Raw genomic sequence first — 18,947 nt, 5'->3', positions numbered from 1 at the left:
TTTGAACTGAATTTGCATGCTCATGCCAAGTTATGGAACTAGTTTAATGTATTTTTCAAGTTTAGGCACCAAAGTGAACATCCGTAACAAGTTCATGCACCAACGGTATATTTACCTCTTTGTTCTGTGATCGATCCTCCACCGCCATAGGCCCTTATCAGCTTAAAGTTGCAAGGCAAGACCGCTAAATATCCCCGTCCTAAAACTTAAACTTAAGGAGTTGACGGCCACCCAGAGGGACTTCCTCTCGTTTTCTACCTTAACCCTAAACAGCTAGGGCAAAATTTTCCCTTCAGACTTCATCGGCCAGCCCGTGGATTCGCGTCCGTGCTGCCTATCGCTCCGGCGCTCAGTGGTGGGAAGGAGAATCTCGATAGCTCCGTTTCGGTTAGTAGTTTAGGTTAGGGAGACTGGCTCGTTAAGGTCCAGAGTTGGAGACAGACAGACAGGCAGACGACACACTTCAGTGTTCAACAGACTGTATTTCTAGCACTACGGTGCGCGGTTTCATTTCGTAGCACTACCGTGAAAACCGCAAACTGACGTACTATATCATGGCGAGCACCAACTCCTCGTCCACCATACGCACGCAACGTTCTCCTCCCCGACCCAGTCACTTACTACTGTCTCTGCATGGCTTCCTCTGCAGCCTCATTTGCTTTGTCCCTCCTGCTCGTTGCCGCCGCTCTACAGTGCTGCCACGGGCAAGGCGGCGCCGTGGCGGCGATCTACAGCCTCGGCGACTCCATCACGGACACGGGGAACCTGGTCAAGGAGGCGCCGCCGGGCGTCTTCGAGACCATCAAGCACCTCCCCTACGGCCTCACCTTCGGCCGCCCCACCGGCCGATGCTCCGACGGCCTCCTCATGATCGACTTCCTCGGTACTTACATGTTGCTCTGCTTCCGAGTGAACACTTGCTCTCATCTTTGATGCTCGCTCTGTAGGTTGTAGTCACAAGTGACATCGTGTTCCGCTATGCTCTGGTTCATTTGTAATGCAGCTCAGGACACGGGCCTCCCGCTCCTCAACCCTTACCTGGCCAAGAACAGAAGCTTCGACCACGGCGCCAACTTTGCCGTCGCCGGAGCCACCGCCATGGACCTCGCCGACCAGTTCAACGGGAGCTTTTCCATGCCTTTCACCTCCAACTCCCTCAAGCTGCAGCTCAGGTGGTTCAAGGACTTCATGAAGTCCACCTTCAACACCGACGAAGGCAATCCAAAAATATTTCTTCCCTCTTACACTCAGTGTTCTCAGTTTCTACCGATCAATGCACACTCTGTTTTGGAACAGAGTCAACTATACTGGATTTCATGTAAAAATTTGTGTGTGAAATTGTTTGAGCAGAGATTCGCAAGAGGCTACAGTCCTCTCTGGTGTTGGTCGGGGAAATAGGAGGAAACGACTACAACTTCGCCTTCTTCGGGAACAAGCCTGTCAGTGAGGTGGAGAAGCTAATCCCAGCCGTGGTTCAGACCATCATCAATGCCACCAAGGTATCTTCGAACATCTTCATACACGTATAATCAAAAAGAGCAAATTTTAAACCTGGTGATAACTCTGCCGAGTTGCCCCTATCATGACAGCAAGTGCTGGACATGGGCGCGAGCAGAGTCATCATCCCGGGCAACTTCCCCATCGGCTGCCTCCCGAGCTACCTCACCGCCATGGAATCGCCGGAGCCGTCGGCCTACGACTCCATGGGGTGCCTGAACGACCTCAACCTCCTCGCCGCCAAGCACAACGCGCAGCTCCAGCGAGCCGTCGCCGATCTCCGGGCGTCATACCCGGACGCGGCCATCGCCTACGCCGACTACTTCAACTCCTTCCTCAGCCTCCTCAAGGGCGCCCCGGCACTCGGTACGCGACATCAAGAGCATCACGAGTGAACCGGCACACAATGGCTACCGGTTTAATCCGTTTTCGCCTTCCTCAGGTTTCGACGAGGATAGCACGCACAAGGCGTGCTGTGGCGCCGGCGGCAAGTACAACTACGAGGAGAGGCGGGCGTGCGGCGTGGAGGGGGCGACGGTGTGTGCGGACCCGTCGGCGTACGTGAGCTGGGACGGCATCCACATGACCCAGGCGGCGTACAAGGCCATGTCCAGGCTTATCTACCATGGGAGGTACCTTCGGCCTCAGATACTCAGCTTCCCGGAGAAGAATGGGCAGAGATGATAAACTGTTTGATTCTCCCCTAGACTAGACGATGGAAGCCTCACCGCAACAGTTTGAGCCTTCGACGAGTTCTTCCATGGCTATGCCGCCATATGCTACATATGCGCTCTGCACTATGTATCCAGATTAAACTACTCCGAGCTAAAGTAAAAAAGTAAAGATGCAGTTTAGCATGTTGAGCAGGGTACACAGTTTACAAACAAATTTACATCTCTCAAGTAAATTGAGAGGATTTTACGTGTTGATTTGGTACACAGTTACAAACCTACATTTCTCTAAAGAAGTACAAAGTTCATGTATTTAGCTAGTACTATCACGGTAATCCACTTCTGAGCCCAGACTCATCTGCACCACCGTTGAAGGGGAAAAAATCAAAACAAATATTAAAAAAATTCAAAAAATCCATTTTTTGCGGGTTGATTATTTGATGCGTGAGATCCGCTCCAATTTTCAAATCATTTAGACATCTGACCAGCTCTCGGCAAAAAAGACAAATTTAGGGTCTGTAAAAAGGTTTACTGTTCATGCTTTGATCCGAATTGTTTTTTTTCTGAGAACTACTCAGATGTCCAAATGATCTAAAAATTAAAGGGGACCTCATGCAATAAATTTTCTACCACGTAAATATTTTTTGAATTTTATTTTATTTTGTGACCGGATACAGACGAGGCTGGGCACTGAAACACTGTACTCTACTATCACTACTATCACGCTTTCATCTGGGCCGGCCCGGAAGCCTCCAGTGGCCTTCGATCCCTGAGAGTACGGGGGCAAATCTTACAGGAAAAAAACCACGGGCAAATACACACGCCCAAGTTCAAAAACTGACAGCTAAAATTTAATAGTGTTGAACATGGGTACATGTACATAGGTCTGGGTTTCATATGCAGTATCTGTAGTGTCTGTCTCTCTTTGTATGTACGTGTATCCTAGGAAACAAGGTACCGGTCGCACCCTTTGTATCTATATATATGCGCCTAGTGCACGTTCAATGAGATATTGATGCACCAAATCATTCTCTACATGGTATCTATCGCAAGTCGATCCTTTCGCTTCCGCCTACCCTAGCCGCCGCCGCCTCGGGCCGCCGCCGCCGCCGCGATCTGCCACCGCGGCCACCGCCCTACGCCGCCGCCGCTACCACCTCCCCACGCGCGCCACCCCTCCCCGCGCGTCCTCCCCTCCCCGCCGCGCCGCCCTCCCGCCGCGCCGCGTAACTCCCACCTCCACGCAGCCCTTCCTCCGCTGCGCCGCCCCCTTCCCCCAACCCTAGCCGCCACGTCGTCCAACGCCTCGTCCATCTCCAACCCCTTCGTCAGGGATCCTGCTGAAATTCGCGACATCAACGTCCACGCACGCGTCCCCGTCGTCCTCGATGCCTTCAACTCCACGTACTTCGCGTGGAAGACATACTTCTCGCTGCTCTTCCGCGAGAACAACCTCGTGGATCAAGTTGAGGGCACCGTTGACTCCCGCGCCATGGTGGACGACCCCGAGTGGACCACGATCGGCGCCACGATCATCTGGTGGTTCTTCACCACCATCTCCAAGGACCTGTTTCACACGGTAGTGAGCGCTAGCGACGACGCCCGCGCCATGTGGGTTAAGCTAAACGACCTCTTCACCGAAAACAAGCTTCAGCGCCGCGTTTTCTTACAGCAAGAATTTTTTGACTGTCACTAGGATGAACAGTCCATTGATGACTACTGCCGCCGCCTGAAGACGTTGGCGGATGAGCTCCGCGACATTGGCGCCAAGGTTGATGATGACCTCCTCCTCAGCACGCTCACCGCCGGCCTCAACGAGGACTTCGGCATTACCTTGATGCCGGAGCCCTCCTTCCCCAAGTTCGTGTCGTACTTGCAGTTGGAGGAGCGTCCGATGAAGGGGGTCAAGAAGCATGTCCAGCATCACGCCCTCGCAGCCGACACCTCCCGTGGCGCCGCACCACCGACCGCCCCACCCGTGCCACGCCATCAGCCGCCACCCCCCGCGCCTCCGGGGTATTTCCCCCTACCGCCTGCGCCTCCCGCCCCTCCCGCTACCCCCCAGCAGCCGCATCCGGGTGGCGTGCGCCACGGCAACCACCGCGGGGGTGGCCGCAAGCAGCAACAGGCATCGGGGGGGGGGGGGGGGCTCATCAGCAGAAGCAGCAGGCCACCCCTCCGTGGACTTACGTAACCAACCCGTGGACTGGCGTCGTCCACGCGTACTCGATGCCGGTCCCTCGGGCTCCCGCTCCGGGCATCCTTGGGCCTCGTCCGGCGAGCCACCAGGCCCTCTTCGCCGCGCAAAACACCGCCCCTTACAGCGGCTACGGTGCCGCGCCCTTGCCCGCGCCCGCCTATGGGGCCGCGCCTGCCTATGGCACCGCCACCGCACCGGCCTACGGCGCCGCCCCCGCGCCGGCCTATGGCGGTTTTTACCCTCCTCAAGTGCCACTGCCGTGGGACCCGGCCCTGCTCGCTGCTCTGCACTCCGCCCCGTCACCAAGTTCCTACGGTGGCGGCGATGACTGGTACATGGTCTCGGGCGTCACCGCTCACATGACTGCTCATCCCGGTAACCTCACGTCCGCCACTCCTGTTCATACTCCCACTCGCATCACCGTTGGTAACGGTTCCTCTCTACCCATTACACATTTTCGGTCATATGTCTTTTCCTTCTACTTCTACTCCCGTTAACATGTCTAATTTTCTTGTGTCTCCCGACTTAGTTATCAATCTTGTTTCTGTTCGTCGCCTTGCTCGTGAGAACCCTATCACTATTGAAGTTGACGATATCAACTTTTCTGTGAAGGACACCCGTAAACGGATGGTACTCCACCGATGTGACAGCCCGGACGAGCTTTACCCGGTGCATCCCTCCGGCGCCACCACCATCCGTCGTTCCGCCGCCCTCGCCGCTAGTGTCGATCTTTGGCACGCCCGCCTCGGTCATCCCAACTCCACAGTTATGCGTCATATTCTTTAGAGTTTTTCTTTCTCATGTAATAAGGTTGACGGCCACACTTGTGAGGCTTGCCGTCTTGGCAAGCACGTCCATCTTCCCTTTAGCAAGTCTACAAACATTTCCACTTTTCCATTTCAGTTATTGCATAGTGATGTTTGGACGTCCCCGGTTGCGAGCAACACGGGTTACTTATACTATTTGGTGATATTGGATGATTTTTCTCATTATGTGTGGACATTCCCTCTCTGTCACAAGTCCGACGCTCTTGCCACACTCACCGCCTTTTATTCATATGTCACCACACAGTTCAGTCGTCCTATTCTTGCCTTGCAAACTGACAACGGAAAGGAGTTTGACAACGTCGCCGTCCGCAATCTTCTTGCCTCCCACGACACCATCTTTCAATTCACTTGCCCCTACACGTCACAGCAGAATGGTCGCGCCGAGCATGTCATTCACACTCTTAATGACTGTGTCCACACGTTGCTCTTCCACTCCTACGTGCTTCCTCGGTTCTGGCCGGACGCGCTCGCGACGGCCAGCCTCCTTATTAACATTCGCCCGTGTCGTTCATGCTGGAACTACACTCCTCACAAGCTCCTCTTCGGTGCGGTTCCATCTTCTGATGGTCTTCGCATTTTCGGGTGTCTCTGTTATCCTAGCACCGCGTCCACTGCTCCTCACAAACTCGCTCCCCGGTCGCTTCCTTGCATCTTTCTTGGTTATCCTCCCAACACCAAAGGTTATCGGTGCTATGATCCAGTGCCCCACCACGTTTTCACTTCCCGGCATGTGTACTTTGATGAGTTGGTGTTCCCATTTCAGCAGGTATCGTCACCCTCGGCGTCTCCCACGGCGCGGTTCGCCCCTGCCTCCACCTCTGGCGAACCGCCCAGCCGCGCACCGGGCTCGACCTTGCCCGCGCTTGCCACGCCGGCCGTCCCCGTCGCCGCAGCCCCCTCGGCGGCCCCATCGCCGCGGCCCCCTCAGCGGCCCCGTCGCCGCAGCCCCCTCAGCAGCCCCCGTCGCCGCGGCCGCACCTCTCACTGGTATGGTCACTCGGGCTCGGACTGGGACACTTCGTCCTAGCACACGCTACACGTCTGACGAGTATGTGTGTGCTGTGTCTACCTCGGCACCGTCTCCGCTCCCCACCTCTGCTCGCGTAGCTCTTCAGGATCCGGACTGGCTAGCTGCCATGTGTGAGGAGTTTGACGCCCTGCATCGCAACCGTATGTGGCAGCTTGTCCCGTGGCCTCCCCGTGCCAATGTCATCACTGACAAGTGGGTCTTCCGCCACAAGACTCGCCCCGACGGCTCTCTCGAGCGCTACAAGGCGCGTTGGGTGGAGCGCGGATTCCGCCAACGTGCTGGCGTGGACTTCACCGACACCTTCGCCCCGGTTGTCAAATCGGGCACGATTCGTGCTGTTCTCCATCTTGCTGTTTCTTGCGCCTGGCCAGTTCACCAGCTCGATGTGTCTAATGCTTTCTTGCATGGCTATCTCGACGAGCAGGTGTTTTGTCAGCAGCCTACTGGTTTCGTGGACACCGACTATCCGGACCACATGTGCTTGCTCTCCCATTCTATCTACAGGTTGAAGCAGGCGCCTCACGCCTGGTACCAGCGGATCGTGGCCTTCCTTCAGCAGCAGGGGTTGCGGTCCACACAGTCTGATGCCTCCCTGTTTGTTTATCACCAAGGCCCCGCCACCGCGTACCTCCTCCTGTACGTCGACGACATCATCCTGACTGCATCCTCACCAGCGCTCCTTCAGTAGATCACAGCTCGCCTCGGCACCGAGTTTGCCCTCCAGGACTTAGGGGCTCTCCTCTACTTCCTCATCATCGAGATTGTGCTCCGGGCCACTAGCTTCTTCCTACACCGGCAGAAGTACGCCTACGAGCTTCTGGAGCGAGCGGGCATGCTTAACTGCATGCCTGCTCCTATGCCTATCGACACGAAGGCTAAGGCGTCCGTCGTCGAGGGTTCTTTGGCGTTCGGTGCTCCCTTCTACCACTCCATCACCGGTGCGCTTCAGTACCTCACTGATGCGTCCGGACATTCAGTACGCTATCCAGCAGGTGTGCCTTCATAGGCATGCTCCTCGTGATACTCATTGGGCTCTCGTGAAACGTATTCTTCGGTACATATGTGGCACCATAGCTATGGGTCTCACCCTGACGGCATCACCTGACACCAGCCTTGTCGCCTACTCCGACGCCGACTGGGCTGGGTGTCCCGACACTCGCCGCTCCACTTTCGGCTACTGTGTCTACCTCGGGCCCTCTCTGATTTCGTGGTCGTCTAAACGACAACCCACGGTCTCATGATCGAGCGCCAAGGCTGAGTATAAGGCAGTGGCCAACACCGCTGCGGAGTGCTCTTGGCTACGACAACTACTTCAGGAGTTGCTATGTGAGGTAACCAAGGCTACGCTTGTCTACTGTGATAACGTCTCTGCGATGTACCTCGTTGCCAACCCTGTCCATCACTGACGGATGAAGCATAACTCGACAGTCACTTCGTCAGGGAGTACGTCGCACTTGGTCGTGTTCGAGTTCTACATGTGCCCACCGATCAGCAGTTCGCCGATGTTATGACGAAGGGACTACCCACCTCGACCTTCGAGGGCTTTCGGTCCAGTCTCTGCGTCACCAGCGATGCTTCGACTGCGGGGGGGGGGGTGTTGAACATGTGTTCATGTACGTAGGTCTGGGTTTCATATGCAGTACCTGTAGTGTCTGTCTCCCTCTATATGTACGTGTATCTTAGGAGACAAGATACCAGTCGCACCCTTTATACCTATATATATGTGCCTAGTGCACGATCAATGAGATATCGATGCACCAAATCATTCTCTACAAATAGCCCTTATTTGATCTATGTTTAACAACTATCTACAGACAATACCAGTTGAACTCAAAATTCTGGCTACCATCTTCAGTGCAAAGTTGTTTGAAACAGGGTAGCAGCAATGTTAAATCTGGGTTAGCTTCATGCTTCTTCCAAGCTTCCTCAAACTGCTGCCCCTTGCATCTACAAGGGTACATCTTACTATGAGAAGACCGAATGACAGATCTCAGAGGAAGAAATGATGAAATGCAGTAATAAGTACAAAAATAAATAAGTTCAAGTAGGAGTTCTGGCTGGATATGTCCATAAGTACAAAATAATAATTAAATCAAGTAGATTTAAACAACATCAATTTTCCGTGGATCCAAGCAGCAGAAACCAATAGAAGGTAAGAGCATCTCCACTCCCCCCAAGCCGCTTTTTTATCGCCGACGGTAAAAGAAGGCCCAGCCGCGCCCCCAGGAGCCCAAATTTCACCGGTTAGGGCCGAAATTGGCGCCGGCGGAACCAGGCCGAACCCAGCGCGCTGGGGGCTGACCGGGGGTGCCAGGCAAAAGAAAAAATGCACCAAACCTTCCCGCGCCAGATTTCCACCCTGTGGGACTGTCGAGTCAGCGGCTGCATCGTCGTCCTCAGCACCCCGCCTCGGCTCCCGCGCGAATCAATGCAAACACTGCCACTGGTCAGCCTTTCATTGATCACGGGCGGCGCAGTGAAGGCGTGCTACCGCGCGTCCCGCGCCCTTCCCGCCACGCGTCCACACTGCTGCCGCCCCCTCGCCGCTATAAAAACCGCCCATCGTCGTCGTTGGCCGCACACCCGTCTCCCACATTTCTCATGCCGCCGACCACCTCCTTCCCCTCGGCACCCTTTGCTCTTTCCTCCTCCTTCCTAGATGGCCGAGCGCTTCCCCGGCGACAGAGTGGCGGCTAACGGCTTCGGCCGCCGCCATCTTCACGAGTGGGAGGCGCTACTTCTCCACAAGGCCAACTACCCGGCAGCGCCGGACATGCGTGTGCCGGACTCGTGGAGGCTCAGTGTCGGAGGCGTTCCCGTCCCCCCGTCGCCGACCGACGCCGAACGCTGCGGCGCGATCGCACGCATCTGAGCATCCCTGTTGGAGGAGGTGCGGCATCTGCCGAAGTACGCCCCCGACAACCATGTTCTGTGGACGGCGTACTTCGAATGCCGCCACACCGAGAAGCTTGCCTATACCAACGGTGCACCGGCGCCAAGGGGAAGTGTGGGCGCCCGGGCAGTTGCCGAGGAGTCGTCAGGAAGTGGGGGCATCCGCGCTCCATCATACGCCACGCTTTGAGCCTGGATCGCAGGCGGGTGGGGCCTGCGTCGCTTCGCCTCTCCTCTTTGTCTCCTCCTTCGAACAAGGCCGAGCGCGTTGTCAGCCCGAGGGCTACTATCGGGATTCTGGGACCGGGGGTACCCAGACCCGTCTGCCTACGACCCAGCGCGCGGCTTCACTAGCGGCCCGGCGCGCCCCAGCTCCAAGACTTGGCGAACAAGACCCTCGTGAGGGCCCCGACCTCGCGAGGCGAACTACATCAAGGCCTCCCGAGGCTGCCTCTGGAGGAGCGGACATCTCTAGGCTCGCACCCCGCCTCATGAGGCGCGTGCTGACGTGAGCCATGACGACCGGAGCTAGCAGGGTGCCAACGGGCGTAGTATAGAATAGTTTCCTCTTTGGTGCTAGAGGGACCAAGCCAGCACCCGGGTTCCCGAGGGATCTCCAAAGCTTACCTCTTCGGTGCAACAAGACCAAGACCACGGGCTTGATAGGACGGAGGTCATCACCGAGCCCACCAGCGCGTCACGACTAGAAGCTTTGCAGGCGAAGACCACCTTTAGTCAGGATAGAGTGTACTCGTGACCCCCTTCGAATCTGGTCATTGTGGCATCCCTTCCCACCTAGAGCATTTGAGGGAAGAGGACTGAGCCAGTATAAATATAGGTTAGCCTCCACCGTAGAGTAGAGATCGGTTCCATTCACCCCTCGAGTCCTCGCGAGGTAGCTCACCCTTGTACTAGTTCATACCCATCCTCCTCGCGAGGCAATCCACCACAAAGTAAGAGTAGGGTTTTACACCGCAAGGTGGCCCGAACCTGGGTAAAACTTGTGTCCATCTCTTCTTCCCTCTCGCTCGAGCACGACGGAGCAAGGCCGTGGGCGGTGAGTAGCGAGTTGTAGCCTGAGCGGAGTTCTTCGCGCACGCCCCGGAGTTCGAACCTTGTTTGGGTCTGCGGAGCTCCGATTCCGACACACCCCGCTAGTGTATTCAATATGCATGGGAATAAAAAAACCCATCAAGGAGAAAACAAGAGACTGAAAAACCGACTGAGTGAAGAAAAACAGTTGGTTAACTGGTGTGGGTCCCCATGTGGAAAAAGAATCAGGAAATCGAAAACTGAGTAAATGAAAAAAGGGCCAGTGAACCGGTGTGAGAATAAAAATAGGTGAACCAATTCGTTCTGACCATGCTAGTCAATGCCCAAACCTTGGCAAGGTTTCCTTGATACAAATAAGATTTTTGTTCAGATGTACCAATCAGGTGGTAGTCTAGTTGGCTAGTATAGCTATTGGTACTCATCATGTTGGTTTAAGCTTCGATCGATATCTATTTTTTGGTTGAAGATATTGTACCTACAGTGCACCCTGGGCCTACCATGTCATGGAAAACTATACCCCGCGTGGTGGAAATCGTGGTCAACACCCTAGTTACCCATGCCCCCCCCCTCTCCAATGTCATTCTAACCTCTGGAGTTGACGATGCAATTTTTTGGAAGTTCATTAAAGATGGGCTATACTCCGCGTCTTCTGCATACAATGCTCGGTTTGAGGGTCACACCGCCTCTACCATGATCACTACCGTTTGGAAAGCCTGCCCCCCCCCCCCCCCCAAAGTGCAAATTTTTCGCTTGGTTGATTAGTCATAATAAAGTGTGGACCGCCGATAGATTGCAGCGTCGGGGATGGCCGAATTGCAACCTTCGCCCTCTTTGCAAGCAGGTTCAGGAGACCGCGGCTCACCTCCTCTTCCAGTGTCGGTTCACAGTGAGTGTGGACGGAGATCAAGACTTGGCTTGGCCTCCACGACATTGATCCGTCAGATTGGAGACTCGTGTCCTCGGTGGAAGTTTGTTGGGACATGGTTGCTCACAAAAGGGGCCACTCACGCATGGTTTCGTAGCACTTTGATGATGCTTGTTGCGTGGGAAATTTGGAACGAACGCAACGCGAGGGTTTTCCGCAACACCGCCGCCCCTACTACCGTTGTCATTACCAAGATTAAAGATGAGGCCTCTATTTGGGCTCGTGCGGGTGTGAAGTATTTGTGTAATATTATGCCGCGAGAGTGATCTATACTCTCCCCGCTTGGCGGAACTATGTCTAATTTTCTTCTTAATTAAAATGACAAATCTTTTGCCTTGTTTAAAAAAAAATCAATCGCACCCCCAATAAAAGTGTCAAAACTGTCCCAGGTTCACACATATCACGGTCATGCGATCGCGGTCGGATGTGTAAGGCTAAAATCAGACAATTCATCAAATAACTTTTCCAATATGTGTGTTAGTGCATATTCTACTATCCATGAAATGAGTTAATGTATTTTAAGAAGTGTTCATGTCACTGGCCAAAATGTTTTATAGAAGCGATGACAAACTTAGTTATATTAAATTTAATTTGTTTTTAATAGAAAAAAATTATACTATCAAAACAAGTATTGTACTATGTGTAGATCAGTAGGCGGGTCATGTGTCTGACGAGGGACGGCTCGGGTCGCCCCCCGCTCGGGCGACTCGGGCTCCCCAACCCTAGCCGCCATCGGGGCCTAGCCCATTCTCCTCCCCTCCTCCCGCCGCCGCCGGAGAACGCCCCCGGCTTGCGCCCGGAGGCCGACGGCGGTGGCGGAGGCTCTTCCTCCCTCCCGCGTCTCAGGGGTGGCGGGACCCCAACATGCGTGGAGGTGCGGCCGATCTAGAAGCGACTGCATTGGCTACGACGGTGGCGGCGGTCGGCCCTACCTCGGGCCACGGGCGGCTGCTGCGGCTGCTGGCCTGGATCAGGCGGCGGCGCGATGTGGTCTTCGACGACATGTCATCTGGCTTTAGATCGGCGGCGGCATCGAGGGCCTGGTGGACTGCTTGGCGGCACTCATGGCAGATCTGTTCTGGCCGGTGTAGCTAGTGGTGGTGGTCATCTTCTTCGTCGGCGGTGGCCGGCCAGAAGCTTGGTGATCGGATCTCGAGATCCATCATCTAGTCTCGACTGCGAGTTGGCGAGACATGGTTGCCGGTGAAAACCGAGCCGACGACAGGCGATGGCGGCGTTCTACGCCGTTACCTTGATGAAGGCATCGTCATGTAACTACTGTCGACCCACTCGTGCTGCTCCGGGGGAAACGCTAGGATCTGGTGTTTCAGATCGGACGATTGCGGCACTGCGGTGTCGTTTCTCTCTTGGGAGTATCGTTGGTGGAGCAGCGCTAGAAGTCAGAGGCAGGAGGTGGAGCGGCTTCGTGTTGCACGGAGCTTCGGTGGAGATGTCAAGTCATGCCTAACCGACAGGTGCTACGCTTGGTCATGCCTGGTCGGCAGGTGCTACGCACAACAGATCCTCCAAGGACTTCAAGCTGTGTCGGCTGGTGATACTTGGCAGCATGGCACTGAGGTGTATTAGTGGCGACCGCGAAGTGTTTAGCTATTTTCGCGCAGGGAGGAGGTGCCGTTGGATGCCGTGGTGGCGTCGACGATAGCTGGACCGAGCAAGGTTGATGCATCAGTACAGTTCTGAAGATGGAGCGGTGGCAGTTGGCGGCGGCGGCCTCTGAGAGCACGCCAGACCAGTGTGTGTCCCAGACCCGGCAAGTGGCTAGGTTGGGGTCTCAGGTCATAGATGTTAGGCTTGACTGCGATGTCTGTTTGGTATTAGGCCCAGGCTATCTGCGCTTCTTCATCAACTGGATAGGTGTAGTGACAGTTTGTTGCTTAGACGACGATTTTAGTCTTACTGTTGTATTGATTTTGTAAGGTCTTGTGAGAATAATTAATAAAGTGACCGTATGCATCGTCTAGATGCAGAGGCCGGGGGTCACCCTCCTTTTCTAAAAACAATGTGTAGACCGATAAAAATTGCTTGACCATTTTTTTAAATAGATCCATAATAATTATTCTAATTATGAAACCCAAAAGAACTACAAAAATTTATGAGGAAAAATAAAAATATATTTTATTATACAATAAAAAAGGCAAAAGGAACAAAAGAAACCTAAAAGGGTCGACGAACACCCGCTAATCTGGGCCGAAGTAGGAGTGTGGCCGAAGTTGGAGAAGTGGCTGGGCAATTGAGGACCCACGTTCAGAAAAAAGAAACCATGACAAGGAATCGGAATTACTCGACGGGGACAAGAATACGGACCCGGAGGAGGGCGGTCGAATCATGCAGGCACTCGCCGTGGCCGTCCGCCGTCTCCTTGTGGCCGTGACGGTGCCTGGGTCATGGTTGTCTTGGTGATCAAGGTTCCAGCGGTTCTTTGCTTGTTGTGCGGTAGCGTGAGGTCAACCAGCCCGCCTAGCTACTGCAGCTGGGTGACAGTTGCGAGGCGATCGCCACCGGGGCGAATGTTTGCTCTCCAATCAGTTGTGATCGACAAATTATTTGTCTGCATCCTCTTTCTTTTGTACTCTCTGTAGAATTGTATTGAATAATTGCTAATGCAATATTGTGCCGGTACAAGTGGTATATATAAGAGCTAAGCCGCACCTGACCTAGTCCTATTACAAATTAGGAGTCCTAATCCTATTACAAGTTGTATTCTAACATCCCCTCAGTGTCAATGGTAGGCTCGACGACGCTGAGACTAAAACGAATGTCTTGAAACGGAGTAGTCGCCAGGCCTTTAGTAAAGATATCAATGAACTGAGCAGAAGTAGGCACGTAGAGAACACGAACTTGACCGAGAGCCACCTTCTCCGGAACAAAATGAATGTCGATCTCAATATGCTTGATGCCACGGTGTTAAACCGGATTCCCTGACATTTAGACAGTTGAAATATTATCACAGTAAATAATGGTAGCTTGCTCAATAGGACGGTATAGCTCCGACAGCAACTGGCGCAATGAAACCGTATCAGCAACCGCATGAGCCACAACGCGGTACTCAACTTCAGCAGACGAGCGGGAGACCATAACCTGCCTTTTTGAAGACCAAGAAACCAAATTGTTACCAAGAAAAACACAAAACGCGGATGTGGACCTACGAGTATCTGGACAACCAGCCCAGTCTGCATCAGAGTAAGCTGTCAAGGAGGTGGGAGAGGATTTGTTGATATGAAGACCTAAGTCTAGTGTGCCTTTGAAATACCGAAGAATACGTTTGACATGATTGTAATGTGGAATACGAGGATCATGCATGTATAAACAAGCTTGTTGGATAGCATAAGAAATTTCAGGACGAGTGAGAGTGAGATACTGAAGTGCACCGGTAAGACTATGATAAAGAGAAGGATCAGAGAAAGGATCACCGTCGGCAGAGAGTTTGGAACCTGTATCAACAGGGGTACGGGAAGTTTGACAATCAAGCATACGAGCACGAGAAAGAAGATCCAGAGTGTACTGACGTTGAGACAAGAAAAGACCAGAGGAGTCACGGATAACAACAATACCTAAGAAGTGGTGAAAAAGACCTAAATCTGTCATAGAGAATTCATGGCGAAGAAGAGAGATAATATGATCTAGAAATTGTTGTGAGGAAGCTGTGAGGATAATATCATCAACATATAAAAGAAGGTAAGCAGTGTTGTTGTTGTGATGACAGGTGAAGAGTGTAGTGTCAGAACGGGAAGGGGTAAAACCGATGGTTTGAGCATAAGTAGAAAAGCATTGGAACGAGGCACGTGGTGCTTGTTTAAGACCATAAAGAGATTTTTGAAGAAGACAAACATGATTAGGATAGGAGGAATGTTCGAAGGCAAGGGGTGGGGTTGTTGACAATAGACTGTTTCTTGAAGAGAGCCATGAAGAAAATCAATTTTGACATCAAGTTGATGTATTGGCCAGGAAGAAGAGACGGCGATGCTAAGGACAGTGCGAATAGTGCTGGGCTTGACAACTGGAGAGAAAGTCAATCGATGCCGTGTTGCTGAGAGTAACCACGGCAGACCCATCGAGCCTTATAACGTGCAAGACTCCCATCAAAATTAAAATTATGGCGGAAAACCCATTTGCCCGAAACAATATTTGTATTGGAAGGACGAAGAACTAATTGCCACGTGTTATTCTGCGGAAGGGCATCATATTCATCTTTCATAGCTACGGCCCAATTAGGATCTTTTGCAGGTAAACTGTGACGCCCTCGGTTCAATCGTACACTAATCATACACGCAAATGTGTACGATCAAGATCAAGGACTCACGGGAAGATATCACAACACAACTCTAGACACAAGTTAAAATAATACAAGCTTTATATTACAAGCCAGGGGCCTCGAGGGCTCGAATACATAAGCTCGAATACACAAGAGTCAGCGGAAGCAACAATATCTGAGTACAGACATGAGTTAAAAAAGTTTGCCTTAAGAAGGCTAGCACAAAAGCAACATTGATCGAAAAGGCAAGGCCTCCTGCCTGGGAGCCTCCTAACTACTCCTGGTCGTCGCGGTCTTCATGAGGTAGTAGGCGCCCTCGTGGTAGTAGCAGTCGTCAAAGGTGGCATCTGGCTCCTGGACTCCACCATCTGGTTGCAACAACCACAAAGAAGAAAGAAGGGGGGAAAGGGGGAGCAAAGCAACCGTGAGTACTCATCCAAAGTACTCGCAAGCAAGGATCTACACTACATATGCAACATTATCAAAGGAAGGCTGTATATGTGGACTGGGCTGCAGAAATGCAAGAATATAGAGAAGGCCTAGTCCTATCGAAGACTAGCATCTTCTGGAAAGCACCATCTTGCAGCAAACAGGAGGGAGTAGAGTAGCATAAAGTAAAGTAGTAGTAGTGTTATCAACCTCGGCCAGAGATCCTTCCTCGACTCCCTGTGAGAAAGCAATCCCAGAGCCATACTATCCGGTTATCACCTCATCACAATCCAATTCTCATCACAAGTATCCAGTTCTAGTTGTATCGATCGGGATACAACTCCAAGTGTCCGTTACCGTAGGACAGGCTATCGATAGATGTTTTCTTCCCTGCAGGGGTGCACCAACTTACCCACCACGCTCGCTTAACTCCGGCCGGACACACTTTCCAGGGTCATGCCCGGCCTCGGCCAAACAATACGCCGCAACCCGACCTAGGCTTAATAGAGAGGACAGCACGCCGGATTAAACCTATGCCCCCACGGGTCATGGGCCATCTCCCCGGAAACTCCTGCACGTTGCGAACGCGGCCGGTGAGCAGACCTAGCTACCTCCTTAAAAAGGTAGGTGCTTACCAGTCCAACCCGGCGCGCGCCGCTCAGTCGCTGACGTCTATTAAGCTTCGGCTGATGCATACGACGCAGAACGCCCATACTATGCCCACGTGATGGTTAGTGCTATCAGGCCAGAGGCCCCTCGGATCAAATATCCAAATCATAGTGGATTAGGAACGCGCGGTAACAAGCAGAGACTCACGAAAGATGTGACCCCGTTGCCCCGTCTCGAGGACTTGCGGCAAGGGCTAAGAATGCCCGGCCACGCCTCGTAATTATCTCACGGGCACCTTCCAGGTCAACCCGACTCCTCATCACTCGCAATTATGCTCGCGCGGGCACCCCTCAGGGTCGACCCGTCTTTAGTAACATGGTTCAGTGTAAAGTCATAGTAACCATAGTAACTGTGTGTTTAAACATCAAGGGGAAAACCCGAGGAATCACCCCCGGTGAATTCCACTCAATGTAATCATCAAGGTGAACGTAAGAGGAATCACCCCCGAGGTTCACACTTGAGGGGTTGCACGACAGAGTCATATCGGAAGAGGTTAAGGTGGAATCACCCTCGATGACCACGACCGAATAGCTACACTACAGGGTTAACATCAGAAGTGTTGTAGAGGTCTCACCCTCGGCACTCGATAGTAACCCAGCAGTGTCGAACAACTAAGGGGAAAGTGATGTGCGGTGCCGGGGCCTGGTCTTCAATCCCGTTGATCGGGTCTTCAATGATGAAGCAGGGGCAACAAGGACAAGGTGGGGGTCACTGATGGATCACTAACCAACCTATACTAAGCAGTTTAGGATAAGCAGGTAAGGTACAATAGTAGATACAAAAGCAGGCTATGAATCAGAATAGGAGCAAACAATAACAGTAGTAAAATCTAATGCAAGCATGAGAGAATGGAATGGGCGATATCGGGATGATCAAAGGGGGGGCTTGCCTGGTTGCTCTGGCAAGGAGGGGTCGTTGTCGACGACGTAGTCGATCACCGGGGCATCAGCGGCCTCGGGGTCTACCGGAGAGAAGAGGGGGAAGAAACAGTAGATACATAGCAAACAGAGGTAACACTAAGCATGACATGACGATACGTAGCGCTAAGCGTGCTCTAACGCGGTACTACACGTTGCAGACGAAGGGGGTAAACATCCGATAGGTCCCACCAGTAGGTCAACAGACCCGCTGACTGGTCAAACTGACCAATAGGTCCCACCAGTCAGCCTCTCTTACGTAACAGAGTTTATTTCAAACTAAACTGGGGGTTATTTAGCTACTGGGCCCCACATGTCAGTGACTGGTTAGGTTAACTAATTAGTTTTATATAAAAAACCGGTTTAGTTAATCTAATTACGTGGTGGGGCCCGCACGTCAGTGTCACAGAGAAGCCCAGTCAGCATGTTGACTGGTTAAACCAGTCAACAGGGACCCGTGGGGCCCAGCGTCAGTGGCACGGGTGGCCCAACTGCCAGGCCACGTCGGCGACGGCGCCGAAGACAGCTCCGGCGACAAAAATCGACGGCGGCGCGCTCGGGAGGTGGTCGGGTTACGCGCACAGGGCGCCGTTTCTAGCGCGATCGGGCCCGTTCGAACGAGAAGACGACGAGGAGGCGATCTGGGGGGGGGGGTGGGAGAGGCTGCGGTGGTCGGGAACGTCGACGGCGAGCGGCGAGGCGGACGCCGGACTCCGGTCGTCATCGGGATTGGGGCTGGGGGCACGAGAGGGTGAGAGGAAGGGCTCGCCGGGCTCCTGGGAACACCAGGAGCACGACGGAGGGCTCAGATGGGGGCCATGGCAGCGGTGGCCACGGCGGTGACGCAGCAGGGCAACGGTGAGCTACGGCGGTTGCGGCGAGCGAGCTAGAGAGGGAGGCGGACTAGGTGAGAGAAGGAAGAGGGGGAGGAGCTCACCTTGTGGCACGCACGGTGGCCCTCGGAGGCTTAGTAGCAGCAGAGACGTCGCCGGAGTCGAAGGAGATCGACGACAGCTGGAGATGGGGACGAGGACGAACGGCGGCTGCGGTGCTTCCCGGTTCCAGCGGAGGGCGCCAGTCGAAGGAGTCGAGCCTGGCGAAGCTCACCGACAGGGTCAGCGGGCGCGGGGCCGCCGGTGGCCGCGAGGACGGGCGAGGCACGGCGGCGACCGCGTCGGCCTCCTCTCCAGAACGAAGGAGTGGGAGAGGGAGAGGCGGAGAGGGCGAGGGGGTTCGGGGCGTGGGTGGAGGTAGGTGGGGAGGAGGTCGAGGCGTCGAGGGGAGGGGCCGACCTTATCCTCCTCGTCGACGGCGAGGTGGTTCGGCGGGGACGGCGCCCCTGTAGCGGCGCGCACCAGGGGAACAGGAAGGGGGCGCGGTGCGGGGAGCTGGGCCGGCTGGTTGAGGTGGGCCGAGGCCCATGGGGGGGGCACGGTGGCCAGCTGGGCCAGTCGGCCCAGTTGAGGGGGGGGGCTTTTCCTTTTTCTTTGCTTTTTTTTAATTTCCAGCAGCAATTTGCCTTTTTCCTTTTAGCCATTAGGACTTTGCAAAATTATGTCATTGG

The 18,947-nt window shown here is 53.8% G+C and overlaps 1 protein-coding gene across 1 annotated transcript; it reads left to right on the top strand.

The window, feature by feature from the left end:
• Positions 1-626: 626 nt before the first annotated feature.
• LOC123158209 (acetylajmalan esterase-like) lies at positions 627-3,864 on the top strand. The gene is made up of 6 exons (XM_044576290.1): positions 627-883; positions 1,004-1,216; positions 1,351-1,499; positions 1,590-1,863; positions 1,940-2,171; positions 3,501-3,864. The coding sequence occupies exons 1-6, from the start codon at positions 634-636 to the stop codon at positions 3,862-3,864; spliced, it is 1,482 nt and encodes a 493-aa protein (XP_044432225.1). The 5' UTR covers positions 627-633.
• The last annotated feature ends 15,083 nt before the right edge of the window (positions 3,865-18,947 follow it).

This window comes from Triticum aestivum, chromosome 7B (assembly GCF_018294505.1).
Source record: "Triticum aestivum cultivar Chinese Spring chromosome 7B, IWGSC CS RefSeq v2.1, whole genome shotgun sequence".
In the NCBI taxonomy this organism is placed as follows: Eukaryota; Viridiplantae; Streptophyta; class Magnoliopsida; order Poales; family Poaceae; genus Triticum; species Triticum aestivum.
The sequence above is the reverse complement of the archived record's forward strand: the minus strand, read 5'-3'. Positions and strand labels throughout refer to the sequence as shown.